At 40.7% G+C, this 18,025-nt stretch overlaps 2 protein-coding genes across 5 annotated transcripts; both read right to left on the bottom strand.

Annotated features, from left to right (window-relative positions):
* Positions 1 to 3: 3 nt before the first annotated feature.
* Positions 4 to 6,354, bottom strand: RB195_021016 (uncharacterized protein; the record flags this gene model as incomplete). Of its 3 annotated transcripts, none has more annotated exons than XM_064189640.1 (4): positions 4 to 1,989; positions 6,015 to 6,107; positions 6,172 to 6,253; positions 6,320 to 6,354. In XM_064189640.1, 4 exons carry the CDS (start codon positions 6,352 to 6,354, stop codon positions 4 to 6), a joined length of 2,196 nt encoding a protein of 731 aa, XP_064045519.1. The 3 variants fall into 3 exon arrangements, with proteins under 3 accessions (XP_064045519.1, XP_064045521.1, XP_064045520.1); XM_064189638.1 differs by lacking the exon at positions 4 to 1,989 and adding an exon at positions 5,904 to 5,930; XM_064189639.1 differs by lacking the exons at positions 6,015 to 6,107; positions 6,172 to 6,253; positions 6,320 to 6,354 and having other exon boundaries at positions 4 to 1,572.
* Positions 6,355 to 7,219: 865 nt separating this feature from the next.
* On the bottom strand, positions 7,220 to 16,664 carry RB195_021015 (uncharacterized protein; the record flags this gene model as incomplete). 2 transcript variants are annotated; one of them, XM_064189636.1, is made up of 6 exons in its annotated part: positions 7,220 to 7,372; positions 7,580 to 7,663; positions 7,733 to 7,849; positions 9,404 to 9,518; positions 9,600 to 9,680; positions 16,510 to 16,664. In XM_064189636.1, 6 exons carry the CDS (start codon positions 16,662 to 16,664, stop codon positions 7,220 to 7,222), a joined length of 705 nt encoding a protein of 234 aa, XP_064045517.1. The 2 variants fall into 2 exon arrangements, with proteins under 2 accessions (XP_064045517.1, XP_064045518.1); XM_064189637.1 differs by lacking the exon at positions 16,510 to 16,664 and having other exon boundaries at positions 9,600 to 9,610.
* Between the last annotated feature and the right edge of the window lie 1,361 nt (positions 16,665 to 18,025).

Genomic DNA, 18,025 nt, shown 5'->3' with positions numbered 1-18,025 from the left:
GGATCACTCTTGTGAAGAGCTTGTAGATGACGGACAGTAAGCAGATTGGGCGATAGTTGCCGATGTCGTGTGGATCTCCTTTTTATACAGCAACACGGTCTTGCTGGTCTTCCACTGTTTAGGGACCTTGCATTCCGACAGGTAACGTGTGAAGATCCTCGCCAGGGTGTTGATGAGTACTGGCGGAAGGTTCTTCAGGTGTTCTGGTTTTATTCTGTCGGGACCGGCTGCTGTACGATTTCTCACCGACATGATAGCATGTCGTATTTCGGACGGGAGAACCGCTGGAATGACATGTCCATCTTCCCTCAGATGGTGAGGAGGCAAGTGGGCACGGCTGTCGAAGAGATCAGAGTAGAAGTCGTAGATGATTTTCTCCATTCCCCTTCTCGATGCAATGGTTGTTCCCTTCGGGTTCCGGAGAGCTGTCATCCTTGTCTTGCGACTGGCGAAGTCTCGGCGGGCATAGCGGATGCTTTTTCCCGCCTCTGCTGCTTCAGCCAGCACTTCTGCTCTTCTCTCTTTAAGGTCTTTCTTTATCGCCTCTCTGCAAAGCCTTGCGAGCTCGGACGTAAGCTCTTGGTTCCCTGCGGCTCGTGCTGCTCCACGCTGGCGTATCAGCTCAAGAGTTTCAAGAGACAGGCGTCTCTTGGTTGTTTTAATACTCTCAGCCTTCTTCGCGCAGTCATGAAGGTGTTTGACAAGCCGGTCGTATTCCTCGTCGATGTTGTCCATTGCGGAATCTTCCCAAAAGCCGGCTAACGTAGCGAAGAGATCCCAGTTGATGGTAGTTCTGGGATTTCTCTTGCTGAACTTGGCGGCTTTCTCTGCTCTCCGCGTGAAAGAAAATCTTCCTCGGAGGAGGCGATGGTCCGATCCCGTATAGAACTTTGGTACAACAGCGACATCCGTCAGGCAGAACCTTTTATTGACGATGATGTGGTCTATCTCATTACGGTACCCTCCACCGGGTGACTCCCACGTCCAGCGTAGAGAGGAGGGCTTCTGGAATTGCGAGTTCCCATGGATGGTCTTAGTCGTCATGATGAACTCGGAAAGCCTCTCCCCCTGGTCATTCCATTGTAGGCCGTGGGTCCCGATGTGAAGTTCCTCCGGCGTTCTTCTTGGGCCAACTTTGGCGTTGAAGTCGCCAATTATGACCTTGTAAAAGGCATGATCTTCTCGGTAGAACTTCTCCAGGTCCATATAGAAAGCTTCGACTTCTTCTTCGTAGCTTGATGTTGGAGCGTAAGCGACGAAGATAGTCAAAGCCGGTGTGGGACCACATCTTCTCATCCGCAGACGTCCGATTCGGGTCGTGAGTTGTTCGAAAGAGTCGATGTTCTGTGCCATACTCGTGTTGACGAGGACGCCAACTCCACCAACACCTCTACTGTCGCATGTTCCTAAGAACAGTTCTTCTCCAGTTTCAAATACAGCGTTGAGAGAGTGACGTCGTCTCGTCTCGGTCAGTCCGATGACGTCGTACTTGATCTTCTTGGCTTGCACCATCAGATCTTCGATGGCCGCTTCCGATGCAAGCGTGCGTGCGTTATAAGTACAGATCGTCATCCTAGTCCTTTTCCGTTTCGGTAGCCTACATGACTCCTGCAACCCCGTCCTACCTGGCGCTACCGTACCAGGCTTTCTACCGGAGTCAGGAGACTCTTTTCTATTACTGTTTTTTGCATGAAATTTAAAACCCACGGGCAGGTTGCAAGCCTCTAGTCCCATGGGTTTTTGGGAGAACTTCCGTTCTCCCAGAGTGGACATGTGGAGCTTATTTGTTGGAGGCGACTCCAAACCGCCTCCCTTGTACCTCCCAGTCAATTGATTGCAGGCTTTTGGCCGGACCGACGTGCGGGATACAATGATTTTACGAGTCAGTCCTGGCACAGCAGAAGCAGGGAGTCCATCCCCTGAATCCACCTGCGTCTCTGGGCAAGCACAAGGTCGCTTTTGGTCCGCGGTTAGCCCCCTATCCGCCACCTGGGGACGCGCCACGTAGCCTCGCGACTAACCGGCTGTGATCCCTCTAGTGAGGGAGATCCGTGGCAATCTGCGATATATATGTAAAGTCATTGACCATCAGAAATAATATCTCGTCAGATTTGTAGGGTAATGCCCTTAGATTCGCAGTACAAGCGGCATACCTATCTAAATACCGAGTCTATCAAAACATATCCGAATTTGTCCGTATCTAAAATCAGATAAGATAGTACTGAAGAATCCAGAGATCTAGTGCACATATATGTGAGTAGTACATGTTTGCACTATCTCAGAAAACTATGTCACAAGTGTGTCAAGTACACTTTAATGGCTATAACAAATCTCTTCAACTGTTTTTCTTCTCCATATCCATAAGATCATAGATATTGCACATGAGCCTTTCTGTTTCACTTTTTGAAACCGGCACACGAATCTGACCGTGTTAGAGTTTCAACTCACAAGAGCATCTCCGATCACCTGGCCTTTTTCCGATGGGTGCTCAAAGCTCGAAGTCCTTGTTAGTATTTGTGAAGCGGATCATTATAACGGTGTTAGCTCTGTCCTACTGCACCAGAACTCACCCAGCCTACGGTTTACATTACTTGATTCTATCGCAGCTAACTTTCCCCTTGTGGCGCAGCGTCTAATTCAGACTTTCCTGGCCTCATTTCATCGCATCAAAACCTGACTACTTCTTTTTGACAATATTTCTGTGTGATGTGTTCTGTGACGTTTTCTATTGATGTTGTGTAGTGTTTCTAATCCGTGTTTGTACGCAATTTCTGCAGGTTCGTTCTTGCCTAGTTAGCATGATTGCAAGGGAGAAAAGGAGAGAATTTTGTTCAGTAATTGGGAACATCTCCAAATTGTGGCGATATCAAAAGGTCGGGAGAAAGTGTTTGAAATGTTGGGTTTGAATGTCATTTCGAAATTGTTTAGCCCGCATACTTGATAAAAAAAGAGGATTGGGCTGCATAACCGAGTTTCATTGGCACATCGCCGTTCATTAAACGCGATCAAGCATTTGAGTGTAATCTTGGAAAAAATACGGGAAATATAAGCTACTCAATTATTTGGTGCAAGATTCTCATATAATGGAGAATGATGCTGTCGTCCAGCACATTTCCAAAGCAAACACCCTGAGAAATCACATGCCTGAAAGAGCGGTAGTTTTTGCAAGAAAAAACCATCCATTTCTTCACCCTGTACTGTCGAAAATTGTTGAGTGCAGCCCAACAAGCCGCTTTGCTTAGATTTCTGCGATAAATCTTTGTGTTGTTTGCTGTAATACAAAAAACGCGATCACATCAGACACCTGACCTTCGGTATCGAAGACGCCACCATTCATTGTAGCAATTCTAAGAGCAAAGTGACTGCCCAATAGTTCTGTGAAGCAAACTAAGAAATCTAGCGGAGATGTCGTCAGGATGCACTTGTCTGGCTGACGATTGCGGGATAGTAGAGGATGCAGATTACAGCTCGTAAGTTCCCACGTATCTACCGAACTCGCTTTAAACAACAAAAACGACACCTTCTACGACGAACTCTCGTGGTAGTCTAATAAATACTGTGCTCGACAAATCCGTTTGCTTTTTGGGACATTGTACAGAGTGTGATGTGTCATGGAAAGAACGCTTCATCTGTTAGTGATTTAAGGACTTAAGTTTTCTTGCAGACTTTATACTAATAAGAGCAGAAATTATTAGTATTAATGTAATAGAAATTAGAGAAAAAATCTTTTAACTACTAATCTCGATCGTTTATGAAGTTTTAAAATGTTACTTTGGTCAATTTTTCTACATCTTTAAAGCAATGGAACTGTGAGAGATACTAGAATGTGCGCAATAATAAATATTAATAATGGATAAAATGCACAACGTTGATCAGTCACCATAAGGAAGCGCATACGCGTTCGACGTCAGTTTAGAATTTGCTCAAGATTTATGAACGCGAGTGCAGCTTTACAAAGATTTGCGAGGGCGAGCCCATACGTGAAATCAGTGTTTCAATTCTCCCAGACAATTCTGGTAACAATTCGCCGATCCCGGACGTATGAAGGACTTGCTCAGCACTAGTGATTATTCGAACTTCCCAGCAATTGTGCAGTGACTTATGAAACTCTTACCGACTGTGCCACATGCGTGCGCTACACCCGCTACACCCTACATTACGTACACTACGCATGTGTAGCTACTAGAACGTCCGGCTAAAGCAGAATATCAGACTTTCTGTGGCGTTCGCTTCGCTCGCCTTCACTGAGCAATGAAAATTAATAGTAGTGGCATTTTCTGTGAAGTTAGATTTGTGTTATTCAAATTTTCACTTTCTTAATCTTTTTTTATAACAAACAAAGATAAAGATTCCGTAATTTTCTTTCTAAATGCGTCAGCTTCACATTTGGAGAACATTTAAACTTCAGTTCCAAACACTTCTTCGATACTAATATAATATAGACGCGAATTGACAGCATTACTCAAAGTATGGGTCATCCTCCTGATTTCGACCAAATTGGGTCTATACTATTGATGATATCGAAGGAGCGGTTGTAGCTGAAGTCTGAATAATCTCTAAATGTGAAACTGACGCGTTTAGAAAGAAAACTATGAAATCTTGCGCTTAATTTTATACAAGAAAAGACGAAAGTATTGTTCGAAAGACACCAATCAAATTTCACAGAAAATACTTCTTTTAATTTTTATTGATCAGTTTTAACATAAAATGACGTGGTCAACATCATCGTACTGATGAAGATAACGTTCCACGTCACATCATGTATATCATTGGACACTACTTAAGCAGTGGGTTTCATTCATGTTTCCACTTTCTGAAGAAGGCATGTTACCAAGTTGAGGCAAAGGTGCAAGAAAATACACATGTGGAGGAGTTATAGAAGTGAAAAGCAACGCGCGCTATGTTCGGGCCTATGAAACGATTGCAACGTCTCATTCACCTTTTGTGACATGCAGATGAAGTTATTGCGCACCAATCTGACGCCCCGGGATCCGTCCACCCCATTTTATAGCTATATAGCGTCGGCGCACCATTTCGACGCCGGTGGACCTGTCGCACCCCCTTCTTGGAATTTCCTTTCACACACACGTGACAGACTAAGCCCGTTATTAAATAGCATGATCTGGATATATACAATGGTTTTAATTTTCGAATAATTCATGGGAATTCATGTCAAAAATCACACATTCTTGGGGCACTTTAATCTGGGACTCACCCTTGCTAATGTGCAGCCACAGGTAATTTCTTCAGAAGTGTTTTAGTGGAAGTTTTCAAGAGTACTAATTATACTCAATCCATAGAGTTAGGACACACGAATCTGTTGATATTCAGATTTTTTGGGTTTTTTTAAGATCAAATTGAGCCAAGTCATGAAAAAAGAGATGAGGATTTGCGTCTTTTCTTTTGTTGTTTTTTTATATGACCCGCTTCAATTTGATCTCTATTTGAACAGACTTTGCGGTTTCACCATGTAGACGAAATGCGATAATTATCATCACGTAGATAATGCCCGACCTTCAAAAGCAAGAAATGGAATTAGTTGAAGATTTGTATTTGATATATAGGATAGAATTTGCATATGATGTGGATTGAGGTGAACAAGAATTAGAGGTGAATCAGTGAATAAGGAAATTCAGAAAAGAATTGTCTCATCTTCTGGAGCCCATCTTAATCCCGAGTTAGAGGATGAGATATTTCTACACTTTATAAAGGAGAACTGAAACATGTTGCAAACGTGCTGTTGTTGATTTTGCACAATAGTTGCTCTTATGACTGAGTTTTAATAATGTAATATTATTGTGTGGAGGTTTGATGATCACTCCAAGTGACGTTTGAGGAAATTTTTTTTCTATTCGCAGAAAATTTCTGCATTAACGTCTCATGGCACTTCAGAGGACTTCCATTCAGCCAAGCAATTCCTTTTGGTCATCCTAGTAAAAGAATGACTGGAATTAACTAGCAAATAAATCAATCAGCGTTAAATAGTAGGAAGATAGAAATGGTATTGTGTTTACCTCTTCTTCCAATCCATACAATTCCACCAAAAATACTTGGCGTGATCCCAAATCATAATGCACTTTCATAAAACATGTTAATGACTCTACCTCCTAAACAATTCGATACAACAAATCTCTATATAGAGAGTGGCCTTTAAACTGTAATTATCACTACCGCAAATATTTCCTGAAGAGATAGAAACGTAATATTTGCGCTGCGCTCAGAATTGCACAGTAAAGGAGAGACGTTAATACAGCTGCAGAAATTTTTGGTTGTAGTAAGCTCATTTCATTCGAGAGTTCACCTTCTTCACGTTACCTACCATAGCAGGAAGAAAATTGCAACCAAGCAATGCATTGCAAACTTGAATGAACCATTCGTACTCGCCGACGATATCAACGAGTACCACTATCTTCGACATGTTCTACAATTATTTTATCGATTCGCTAGTTGGTTAGTTTTGGGAGTTGAACTGCATTCCTAGAAAGAGGACCTATACAAGAATTTAACATAGCAACATAAATGAGGCTTAGACGTGGTGGATTGATTGAAGTGCGATTGACATGTCAAAAATTATACATCCTTGGGGCACTTTAATCTGGGACTCACCCTTGCTAATGTGCAGCCACAGGTAATTTTTTCAAAAGTGTCTTAGTGGAAAGTTTCAAGAGTACTAATTATACTCAATCCATATAGTCATATAGTTAGGACACACGAATCTATTGATATTCAGATTTTTTTTGGGTTTTTTTAAAGATCAAATTGAGTCAAGTCATGAAAAAAGAGATGAGGATTTGCGTCAATTTTCACTGATCAGTGAAAACGGACGAATTAATTTCAGAGACAATTTTGGTCTCTTAACAATTAAAACCATTGTTTATATCGTCACACGTAAAATAAAGAGTTCCGAAGCCAAGTATTAATGCTGCATTCTTGTTAAAGATCCTACAGAACTTTACACCTGCAATAATTTATTTTCTGTAGCATGGTTATAACGGTACTCGTTGAGCAATAAGTTATTTTCTTTACAACACAATGTACATGCATGAGAAATGCAGTATGAACGACACAGCAGACCGAATCGAATCGAGCAGATCAAAAACGTCAAATCGCTAGCTCTCCTAGGAGAAGACAGCGATAGAACGACTAGACAACGCAGGACCGGGTTTTGGAACATCACAATTTCTTATGCTGAACATAATATTAATCCGATTATGACTTTTTAAAATGCGTTAAATGTTCGAACAGTAAAGATAGCCCAGAGAAGAAGAGAAGAGAAAGTGATTTCCTCCGATGCGGAGGGCTCAGCACCATTTTCAGTACGTGGGAACGAAGTGACAGAGTTGTTGCTGGGCGAAATTGACGATAGAGTTGACTGAAGAAAGTCTGCATTGAGAAGAAAACCATTTAAATATTATATATATATATATATATATATATATATATATATATATATATATATATATATATATATATATATATATATATATATATATATATATATATATATATGGATGGATGACGCAAGGTCTATGTTCTGCATGTCAGTTTTTTTTTTGTTAAATTAGTCACAAATGGTTACCGTAGTGCAAGCGCCTAGAATATTTTCTCTCAGATGAATGCACAACTGATCTTCACGTTCGGTACATGTGCACGTCTTCAATGACTGTAAAGGAACCAGATATCGTGAGAAGAGGAAGAAAACAAAAATAAAACGAAAGCAATTAGAACCAACTTGTCCTTGAGGTGTCGCAGTTGCAGCTGCCAACAATCCGTTGCATCTCTGCGAACATGCACCACCAGTTGTTTCAACTTCGCACTCAGACACAAAAACACCCCATCGAGAATTGCACTGAAACAGCTGCAGCATCTAACAATATTTCGCTAATACAGATTTAATAATATCCAGATTCCATTTGGCTCTTGACTCGCTCTTTTAAACTCATTTCATCGATATTCTTTAATTCATTACTTTATTTCTAAGGGACACATTTCGTCATAACTAAAGGGTCATAAGTGATGCGACATCTGGATGCTTTACTTTTTTTAAAAAAAAAAAGTCTACTGAAATTAGTATTTCAAGGACGTGCAAGATGGTCATTAGTCAACGCTTGAACAGCCATTTGTGAGATCTTATAATATTATTAAATAATATAAATAATATTAATTAATATTATTATTTATAATATATAATATGTTATATATATGTAGATTATGGGGAGGAGGGTAATTCCTTCTATTCCTCCCTAATTGCCGTAAAAAACGGCCCGGAAAATGCTGCGCGTGCACAAGGCTGCAGCACTCCAACCGAACTCGTTGTGGAAAATAGCGCCCGGAGCGCTCGAAGCCGCATCTTCCGGGTGTTTTTTTTTAACGGCAATTAGGAAGAAATGGACGGAAATAACCTTCCTCCCAATAACCTACGACCCCGTACAGGCATAACCCACCTGAAACCCGCACCACCCCACATTCGTGGAGTGATGAATTTAAGAAATATCCATGTCTCTATAACTTATAAATAAAAGCTCCGTCAAATGTTCCGTGAGATCAATGAGGTAGCAGCATTCACCACACGCCCTATCATGATCTTAGATCTTGTCGAGGAGCCAGTGAAAACCTAAGTCGTTTTCGCCTTTCTGGGATGTGAGAGTTGTTCAGTGGCTTCTGGTCATTCAGAGGCACAAACACACTACACCGTTCTTTCTTTGGAAAAATTCAAGGAGAAATGTGATGATTAGCCTTTCTTAATGTGGCGGATTTAATCCTCATGAAGGAAAGCAACTTTCGCTACAACTCTGTTCACAACAGTCATCGTTTAAAATTCCTTGCGAAATGTTATACATTTCTTGCTAAATGCGGCACGGTGCCTCAGCCTTGGCTGATTTAAAATAGAGCTTGGAATTCTTCTTCCACATGCTGGAAACTGAGGTGTCTTTCATTAAACGTTTTGTGTCGGTATATGTATGCGGCGTATGCAATGGTTATCCGGCTAACGCTGGACTTCCAGACATTCTGTGCGGTATATGTGTAATGTGTGTATCGCACACAACACATACCAACCACACAGACCACACGCACCACACATAACATGCCGGTCTCTCTGTATTTTTTATGGATTGTTCACCGTAAACGCTCAAATTTGAGCAAGGTTGCGCCGCGAACCTCATGTTTACTCAACGGACAGGCCTTTTTGTAATCATGCTTACACAACACATTTAATCATGTACGCGACTTCTACCTTCATTTGAACCGTGTGTAGTCTATGGTTGTGGTTAATTACGAGGTTTTCAGAGTGTGCATGTGGAATTAAGTGAAAAAGCGCCTGTTCAAAAATCTTTCCAGGGATGCAACAGTTGCCAAAGTTGTTATTTATTTCTCTCAGGACTGTTTTGCCATTCACGCCTACCTGCAAATCAGCTTCGCAAGCTAATTTAGCCAAACTGCAATGCACAACAGAAGCCATAGGGAGGAAATGACACGTCTTCAGCTCTTCTCTGCCAGGAATGCATGAGGCGTCGGACCTAAGTGAGTTAATCTGATGCAAAATGTGAATTTTAAACCTAAACTTGTAAATATAATAGTCAGCGAATAAGTTACTGTACTTCAACAACATTCGTCCGTGTTTATCTTGGTAGACGTTTAGAACGGCATTTCTACATTGCGGCTGGCACGTGCCAGTTGTGCTGTAATATTCAAACAATTAAAAGATAAAGTCTCTAGCGCATCAATCCATGTAGGATGCGCCACCTCCTTTTGCTACAATTCGTAATCGTTGAGGTTTTTGGAATGCGTGTTGGTCTATACAATGAATTGTGGGGGACAGCCGATGTATCAAATCACTGTTTTTATTCTGCAGAAAATTCTGCCAATTTATCGACCCTGGAGTGTCGAAGGGCTTGGTCAGCACTAGAACGATTTCGAACCATCAACCGGGCTGCCACAACGAAACCCTAACCTTTCGCGCTACTCCCGTCCTTTTCTTTTTCAAATAATTCTTCTAATTGAATATCCATTGCCTAAGAATTCGCTGTTTGGTGATTAATCTTTATCATTATTAATCTTTGATCAATACTAATCTTTATCTCTAGTTACCGTGTCTGACATGTCCTTGCACAAATAAGCTTTAAACTTGCCTCTTAAAATGCATAAATCATACCAGTCCGAACGTCCGGCTAAAGCCGGACTTGAGACTTTCTGTTGTGTTTGCTTCGCTCGCCTTCACTGATCAACGAAAATTAATATCAGTGCTGTTTTCTGTGAAATTAAGCTTTTGCATCTCTAACAATCTTTCCTATTATAAGAAAAGGCGAAAGATTTCATAGTCTTCTTTCTAAACAGTTCCACTTGTGGATAACAATCAAACTTCAGTTTCAAACACTCCTTACCAATATATTATAGACAAAATTTAGAAGCATTACTCGAAATATGGGTTTCCCTAGTGTCCCCCCCCCCCCAACAGTTATCAAAGAATGATGATTCGGCATAAAATGACGTGAAAGACATCATCGTACTGATAAAGATAACGTTCTACGTCAGATCATGTAAACTGTTCGCTACTATTTAAGCAGCCGTTTGCATGCATGATGTTTCCACCTTTTGAGGAAGGTATGTATGCTACCAAATGGGTGCGTGTAAAGAAGGTCCGGCAGATTTTCGAGCATGCCCTGATCATGCCTCGCCAGAGCAATTACCTGTGGTGCGAGAAAGAGATTTCCCTTCGTTACTACCTAAATACCTGACTCTGCGTGGCTACCGCTAAACATCATATTCTGCGTCACCGGCTCGGTTATGATTCACAAGCACAAAATTGTTGTGGAGAATTAAAAACATCCAATGTGATTTTGTGATATGAGGTGACCTCAACGCTGTAACCATATTAGAAGCAAGAGAAATCCTCACGTAAACTAAGAGAGAAAGGTGCATCTAGTAGTTCCAAATTAAGTATTAAAAATTTCGTTAAAAAAATTCCAACTTTCAAAAGTAATGGGAATGAGGACTTTCGTTATCCTACAAGTCCCACGTTTTTTTGTACCATAGTTTATTCCCTGACAGATGAACTATCTGTATCTCCGACTTCTTATATGAGAAAAAGTTAATGTGATAAGATTTCTAGACTTCCTGAAGGTGAAATCTAGACAAAACCCACTCCTGTCCTCTTACTTCAAAACCACACAAAATGATATGTACTTTTAACTATATTCTTTTTAATTTATTCTGTAATTTCGACAACTCACAGCATTCTTCTTTACGTGTTTCCTTATAACTGTCTAGTTCTTTGCATCTCTATGGCCAGAAGAGCATCTAAGACGGTTGTCTGGGTCTCTATGAACGACTGGTGCGCGACCTCATCGAGGTATGGTCGCGTATCCACCGGCATATCCAGTGGACACGTAATGTCTCAGAGGCATTCGCCGAGAATCCCCCGGAATCTTCTTTAACCTTCCCCCCTACCAACTTGAGGCGAACGAGGAAGGAAATAGGCACGCGGATATATATATATATATATATATATATATATATATATATATATATATATATATATATATATATATATATATACCAGTCTGAATGTCCGGCTAAAGCCGGACTTAAGAATTTAGCTGTTTTAGCTTAGGTTTTAGCTTCGCTCCCCTTGACTGATCAATGAAAGTTAATAGTAGAGATGTTTTCTGTAAAATTAGATTTCCGTTTTTTAACAACGTTTTCCTTCTCTTCTTTATATTATAAATTAAGGCGAAAGATTACAGAGTTTTCCTTCTAAACGCGTCAATTCTACATTTGAAGAATATTGGACCATCAGCTACAAACAGTCCTTCGATGTCATAATAATGTAGATAGTATTTGAAAGCATTACTCGAAGTATGGGTATTCCTCCTAATTTCCCCCAATAATTATCACAGAATGATATTTTAACATTAAAAGACGTGAAACACATCATCCTACTGATAAAGATAACGTTCCACGCCAGATCATATAAACATCTTGCTACTATTTAAGCATCCGTTTGCATGCGTGTTTCTACTTTCTGAGAAGGGCATGCTGCAAACTTGAGGCGAACAAAGAAGGAAATAGGCACGCGGAGGAGTCATAAAGGCGAAGAGCAAAGCGCCCAGTGGTCACGGCTATGAAAAGGCTCCAACCATTTATCTTTTGCGTCATGCACACTAAGTCACTGCGCACCAATGACCGGGTCCACCGACGCCAGTGGATCCGTTATAGCAATCTGGCGCCGGCGCACCAATCTGACGCCGTTAGACCCGTCGCACCCCCTTCTATATGTATTCGACGCCGGGTGGACTCGTCGCACCCCCTTTTTCGAATTTCGTGAGACACACACACACACACACACACACACACACACACACACACACACACACACACACACACACACACACACACACACACACACACACACACACACACACACACACACACACACACACACACACACACACACACACACACACACACACACGGACTAAGCTCGTTATTATATATCATGATATATATATATATATATATATATATAGTAACACAGTAACAATGCTATTTTCTATCTTTACTTCACTAAGTTGTTTCGAAGAATTACCATGCTATATGATTTGTTTCGAAGAATTACCATGCTATATGATAAGGGGCTTATTCTATCACGTCTGTGTGTGTCGGTCACGAAGTTTCAGAAGGGAGGGATACGGATCCGATGGTGTTGGATTGGTTTCTCGGTAAAAAAGCTATAAAATGATGCGAGGTGGGTCCCACTGCGACTGATGTCTCAAGTGGTGATAGTACCGCGCAATAACTAAAAATGAATTCATGAAAAAGAAAATGAGACGAAATATGTGTTGCGTCTCACCTCTATCTACTCTCCGCATGTCCATTTCTCTACAGGTTCCCTGAGTCAGGTTGGTCAGCCTCTTCCTTCATAAGTTGGAAACACTCATGCAAACAGCTGCTTAAATAGTAGCTAGTTTACGTGATTTTGAGTAGAACCTTATCTTTATCAATGTCAGATGATGATAGTCATTTCATGTTAGCACATCGTTCTTTGCTGATTTGTGCGGTGAAATAGGAGGAAAACTCCTACTTCGAATATTGTTTTCAAATTGTGGCGGTATCGAAGGAACATATATGTAAAATCAAGTTTGAATACTTCCCAAATGTGGTACTGCTACATTTAGTAACTACGAACTTTCTCATCAATGTTTAAGTTAATTTAAAAAAAGAAAGAGAGCGTTTTTAAAAAGTAAAAGTTTGACCCTAGAGAAGATGCTACTGCATTCAATTTTTATTGATCACTGGAGTCGAGCGAAGCGAACCGAACAAAAAGTCTGAAGTCCGGCTCTAGCCGGACGTTCAGGCTGGTTCCTATCAGATGAATATAGCATCATGTGCAAACAGCACTATACAATACTGTGATGGCTCAACAAAAGTGGAACAATAGAGCAGAAAACAGTAGAGCTTGAGATTGTAAGGTTGCTAGTAAATGCCAGCAGTTAGACGCTCAGAACATTTTGCAACACATCAACAAGAGTATCCGTCTGCAGTGGTGTTTTTACTTCATTAGAAGAAGTGTTTTTGTTCATATAACACACTATGAAGAAATGGAGTAGTGAACATAACAACTGTTTTTAATTATGCTAATTTTTTTGTGATGATCTGGTACGAAGATTCGAATTTAGCGTCACTGAAAACCTCTAAACTCTTGGACCCGAGAACAGCACAACCACAACCAAAAAAAAAATGATCCCTTGCACTTAAGTGGTAGGTCAATCTCATTGCTCAATCAACAGGTTTCTTCCAGAGATATTCACATACCACATATTCTCGCACATTCTTGGCATGTTTGCGCACAAAAGAAAAATTTTTGCACTTTCTCAGACGATGATATGTATGGATCCTTTAGAAGAAATTGAATCAAACTGAGTTTAGTGGCTGTAGCTCTTCAGAAAACAAGTTCTTTAAAGCCCTTTTCGTATCCACCTCTCTTACTTTGATAAATGACAAATGTTTGCTTTTTAAATGTCTGCAATTCTAATTCGTAAACCAGATGTCGAGACAATCAACACATTCTAAAGGCTTTTTCCCAAGCGACCACAGTGCCGACTATTATCGTCCGACTAATCGAATCGTAGCCAATTTATGGCAGGCAGTTTGCTTGCAGACATTCGGCGGGCTGCGTGCTTGTCAACAGCAAAACCAGACGAACAAGCCTCTGGAGATGAAGAGCTCTTTTTAAGTGTTATTAACAGAATAGATGAATGTCTAGGCCTTGTTAAGCGATAGTATCCGATGCCATCACGAAGCGCCGTTAACCGAATTTGGTGAAACGATGCTTCAAAATACAAGGAAGTGAAAAGGAACATTACTAATATTACTAGACGTAGAGTTTCTGTCATCAACTACTCCCTAATTGTATCCAATTTCATTTTAGCGAGGTATGTACATACCGTTATGACTTTGAGTGGGAGTTAATCTTGTAAGGCTTTGAAGAGAACAAAAATAGAAACGAACATTCATGGCAAAGGGTCTCTCCCGCAAACATGCTGCGACATAGAGTTATAAAAAGGCAAAGTAAAGGATAAAGTCATTGGCGTATCAATCCACCTGAGATGCGCCAACGCGTTTTACACTGACTTGCGATCATCAGGCCAGTGTTTTTATCCTCCGAGACAAGTCTGCTGCCAGTTTATGGAAGCCGGGGCAATGAAAAGCTTGGTTTGCTCTAGGGCAGTTTCGAACCATCAACCCTATGGCTACAACGGACCTCTAACTGACTGTGCCACATGCGATCCACAGAGTTATAGAAGTATGTGAAGAAAAAGTAAGTGCAAAGTTCAGAATAAAAGTTCATTTGCCTTTTTTGCATTAGACAGCCACTAAAAATGTGAAGCAATGAAGTTCAGTTACCGTCATGACTCAGACTTAAAAAGGGTTAAGGACACATTAGAAATCAGTTAGCAATAGAAAGACTTTGTTAGTAGTATCCTTCTTAACCTAACTTAAGTATTTAGGCCAAACGTGGTGTTACCCTCGTAATGTGTCGAGAAAATGAGAAGCTATACTGGCCTCAGAAATGGTTAAGAGTGTAGTCTTCTTAGTGCATCAGGAGACTGAATTTCATCACTGGCATCAGCTCAAACTCGAACATATTATGTAATTTCTATGAACAGCGCACATAGCCCCTGCGCTAATCACAGACGTCGGCAGCGGTCTTTCGAATTGTTCCTTTGTGACAGCACATTTGATCACAACATTCTAAATTAGAACAATGCTTCATTTATATCACTTGCAGAAGCTACTTACTTTCGGTGCAATTACAATGAGGAGTAGATTTACCGCTTTTGAGGATTTTTAGCCATTGAATTCACATGTAGCAACTTGAGACGAATATAGTAGTTCTCGTGCAAACATGGGTGTTCTGTAGCTTCCACAAGAAATATTTTGCTTATTCTCACCATAATATCACTTACTAATTTTGAATCACTGAGAAGCAGAACGTTTTTCAAGCGAGAGCTGCAGAAATTGCAAACCGTACAGTGTGTTCGAATCCAGTCTCTTCAAAGTCCTTCAAATGCTCCATAGTGTTGTCCGCAAGGGCGTCACCAAACACTCATAAGTCACGATCGTGTGAGAGGGTACACTAGCCGATTGGGATTTGATGGCCTCCGAATCTTCACATTCACTATTTTCTGTTATTCTCTATTACAATAACAAAGACCATCAATGATTTATATCAAAAAGACGTTTCAAGAGAAGAGTGCTATCAGCTGCAAAACAAACGTGAGACAGTTTAGTTTTCCCTATAATCAGCTATGCATGCATCCTTTTAGCGTACCGTTTCCAGGATTCCCCATCTTTTATGGGCGCAAAGCCTTGTTTAGGAACAAAACTTTAAGAGCAATTACATTTAAACTGACTATTCAATGAAATCAACTGCACAAGCTTTAATTATAGATCCCATAGTTCGCTAAGGAATGCTGGTACATCACAGTTTTATTTGACATGTAAAAAGAAGGATGAAAATTGTATGGAAGCCGCAGAAGCGATTTCAATATAGCAGAAAATGCGTTTCGGCACCTGCTATACCACATTGTTCCTTTCAGATAAAAATCGACAGCCTCCGTTGTCAAATAAACAATTACTGGTTCAAATTCTAATGAAGTATCAGTAAGTAAGATATCAGTGAACGCGCAGCTGTAAACTGCGGCGGCAACAACCATGAAAATGAGTCTAGCGCGCAAGACGTCAGCACTACGTTTGTGCGTTCAGTAGTCCGACACACTGTTAATCAAGCGTTTCACCAATACTGGGCAGACAAATCAGTGGGAGACTTGCTTAGGTGGTTAATAAATCTGGCAACATATAACGGTTAACCGCTTAAGTCATTGTATTAGCTGCATACAAGTTCTACGATTTCAGCCTGAAATCAAACGCATTTGCACATTCTAAGGAGATTAATCAGCGTCAAGGACGTTATCCTTCATCCTTTAACAAGTATATTGTACTACTCACCAGGCAGCCATCAATGGCGCTAACCTATTCGAGCATTCCAAGTCGTTCTCACACGCCTCCATCGCCGAGTGACATTCCAAAGTGGCGTTTGGGTCTTGACCAGCAGTCAGATTAATTAATACACACAATAATATGACCGAATACAGCAAATACATATGGAGCAAATGTCTGAAATGGCCTAGTGATCTTTAAGCGAAGTCATTTCAAGGATAACAGATGAACAAACAAAGAAAATATGTGGGCGAAACTATTCACTATGCAATAGCTAACACTCCTCGTGTACATCATCGCCACCGCCCTGTCAACGGTGAGGGCTTTCCGAGCAACGAATGGGCGTGACGGTGTGATAGGCTGCGCAGCCGGCGGAGGTAGACGTAGACTGAGAAAAACAAAGAACCGACGACGATGGACAAGCACAGCTATCACGATCACAGAGTCGCGCAGGTGTCAAAACTACGCAGATTAGAAATCAGTGTTTACAGGGCGTAGTCAAATTTCAAGTACTGGAGCAAGGATAATCCTTTCTATTTATCCAGAGAATTGGTGTTTATGAGTAATGTATTCAAAAGAGTTGATGATTGGTTGATTAGAAGAGAAGAAAAAAGCAAACTCAAATTTTACATAACCTAGAATGGGAAAAAATTGAAATAAAACTACTCTTTTCATGAACTAAGAAAAAGTTTTCAAATTTCACTGCCCTCGTTTTCAAGAACGCAACGTCTCCTTGGAAGCAAGTTGAGAGATCTTATCTGTTGCGACTTTTCGCGCTACATAATAACAACAACTAGAAACAAAATCCACAGAGAAAACTGGAGATCAAAAATCAAAAAGAAGCTGAAAACTGGAGCTGGAGAACGGTAGTCAAGCTGTGCTGAAACAATAAGAGAACATTTTAAGACATTCTTGATATTTTTTAGAACTACCATTCGTTAGATGAGAGAAGATCTGAATTTAGTCATTGAAAGTAGGAAAAGAGACTCAAAGATGGTTTCGAAGTGGCAAAGATACGTCAGACTGTTATGGAGGCCTGAGCCACAGTTACATTTGACGGGTGAGAGTGCAAGAAATTTCGCCTCCAACTCTGCTGCAATCAACCTCGAGTCATGTTTTAGTTTTTTTTTAACTTAGGAAGGAGAGTGTTTGCAGTTTCCTTCAAACTCCAGATTATAGCACGCAGAAAGAGGCAATCCTGCGAGGAAAGACGGAGAGACACATTGAGTGCCCCACATGCGCCCACTCCAAGCGCTCCTAAGCTTCGCCGATTCACCGTGTTTGTGTCAATCACAATGACATTTGCAAATCTAATGGAGCATCCGTTGAACTGATGTCCGCACGCAGCAAAAAGCGGTGTATGTATTGTTCTGATGTTTCTGAAACTTTTCAAACGTTAGACGTGAGTGCTTGGTCGATCTCTGCAGTTTTATGATTCAAGGTTGAAAACGTCGAAAGGAAGCTTTTTTCGTCTTGAAGTTTTTCCGAAGAATAGCTGGATATTTTCAGAGAAGAAAAATTTGCA

This window comes from Necator americanus, chromosome II (genome assembly GCF_031761385.1).
Source record: "Necator americanus strain Aroian chromosome II, whole genome shotgun sequence".
Taxonomy (NCBI): Eukaryota; Metazoa; Nematoda; class Chromadorea; order Rhabditida; family Ancylostomatidae; genus Necator; species Necator americanus.
This window is presented reverse-complemented; position numbering and strand designations above follow the sequence as displayed.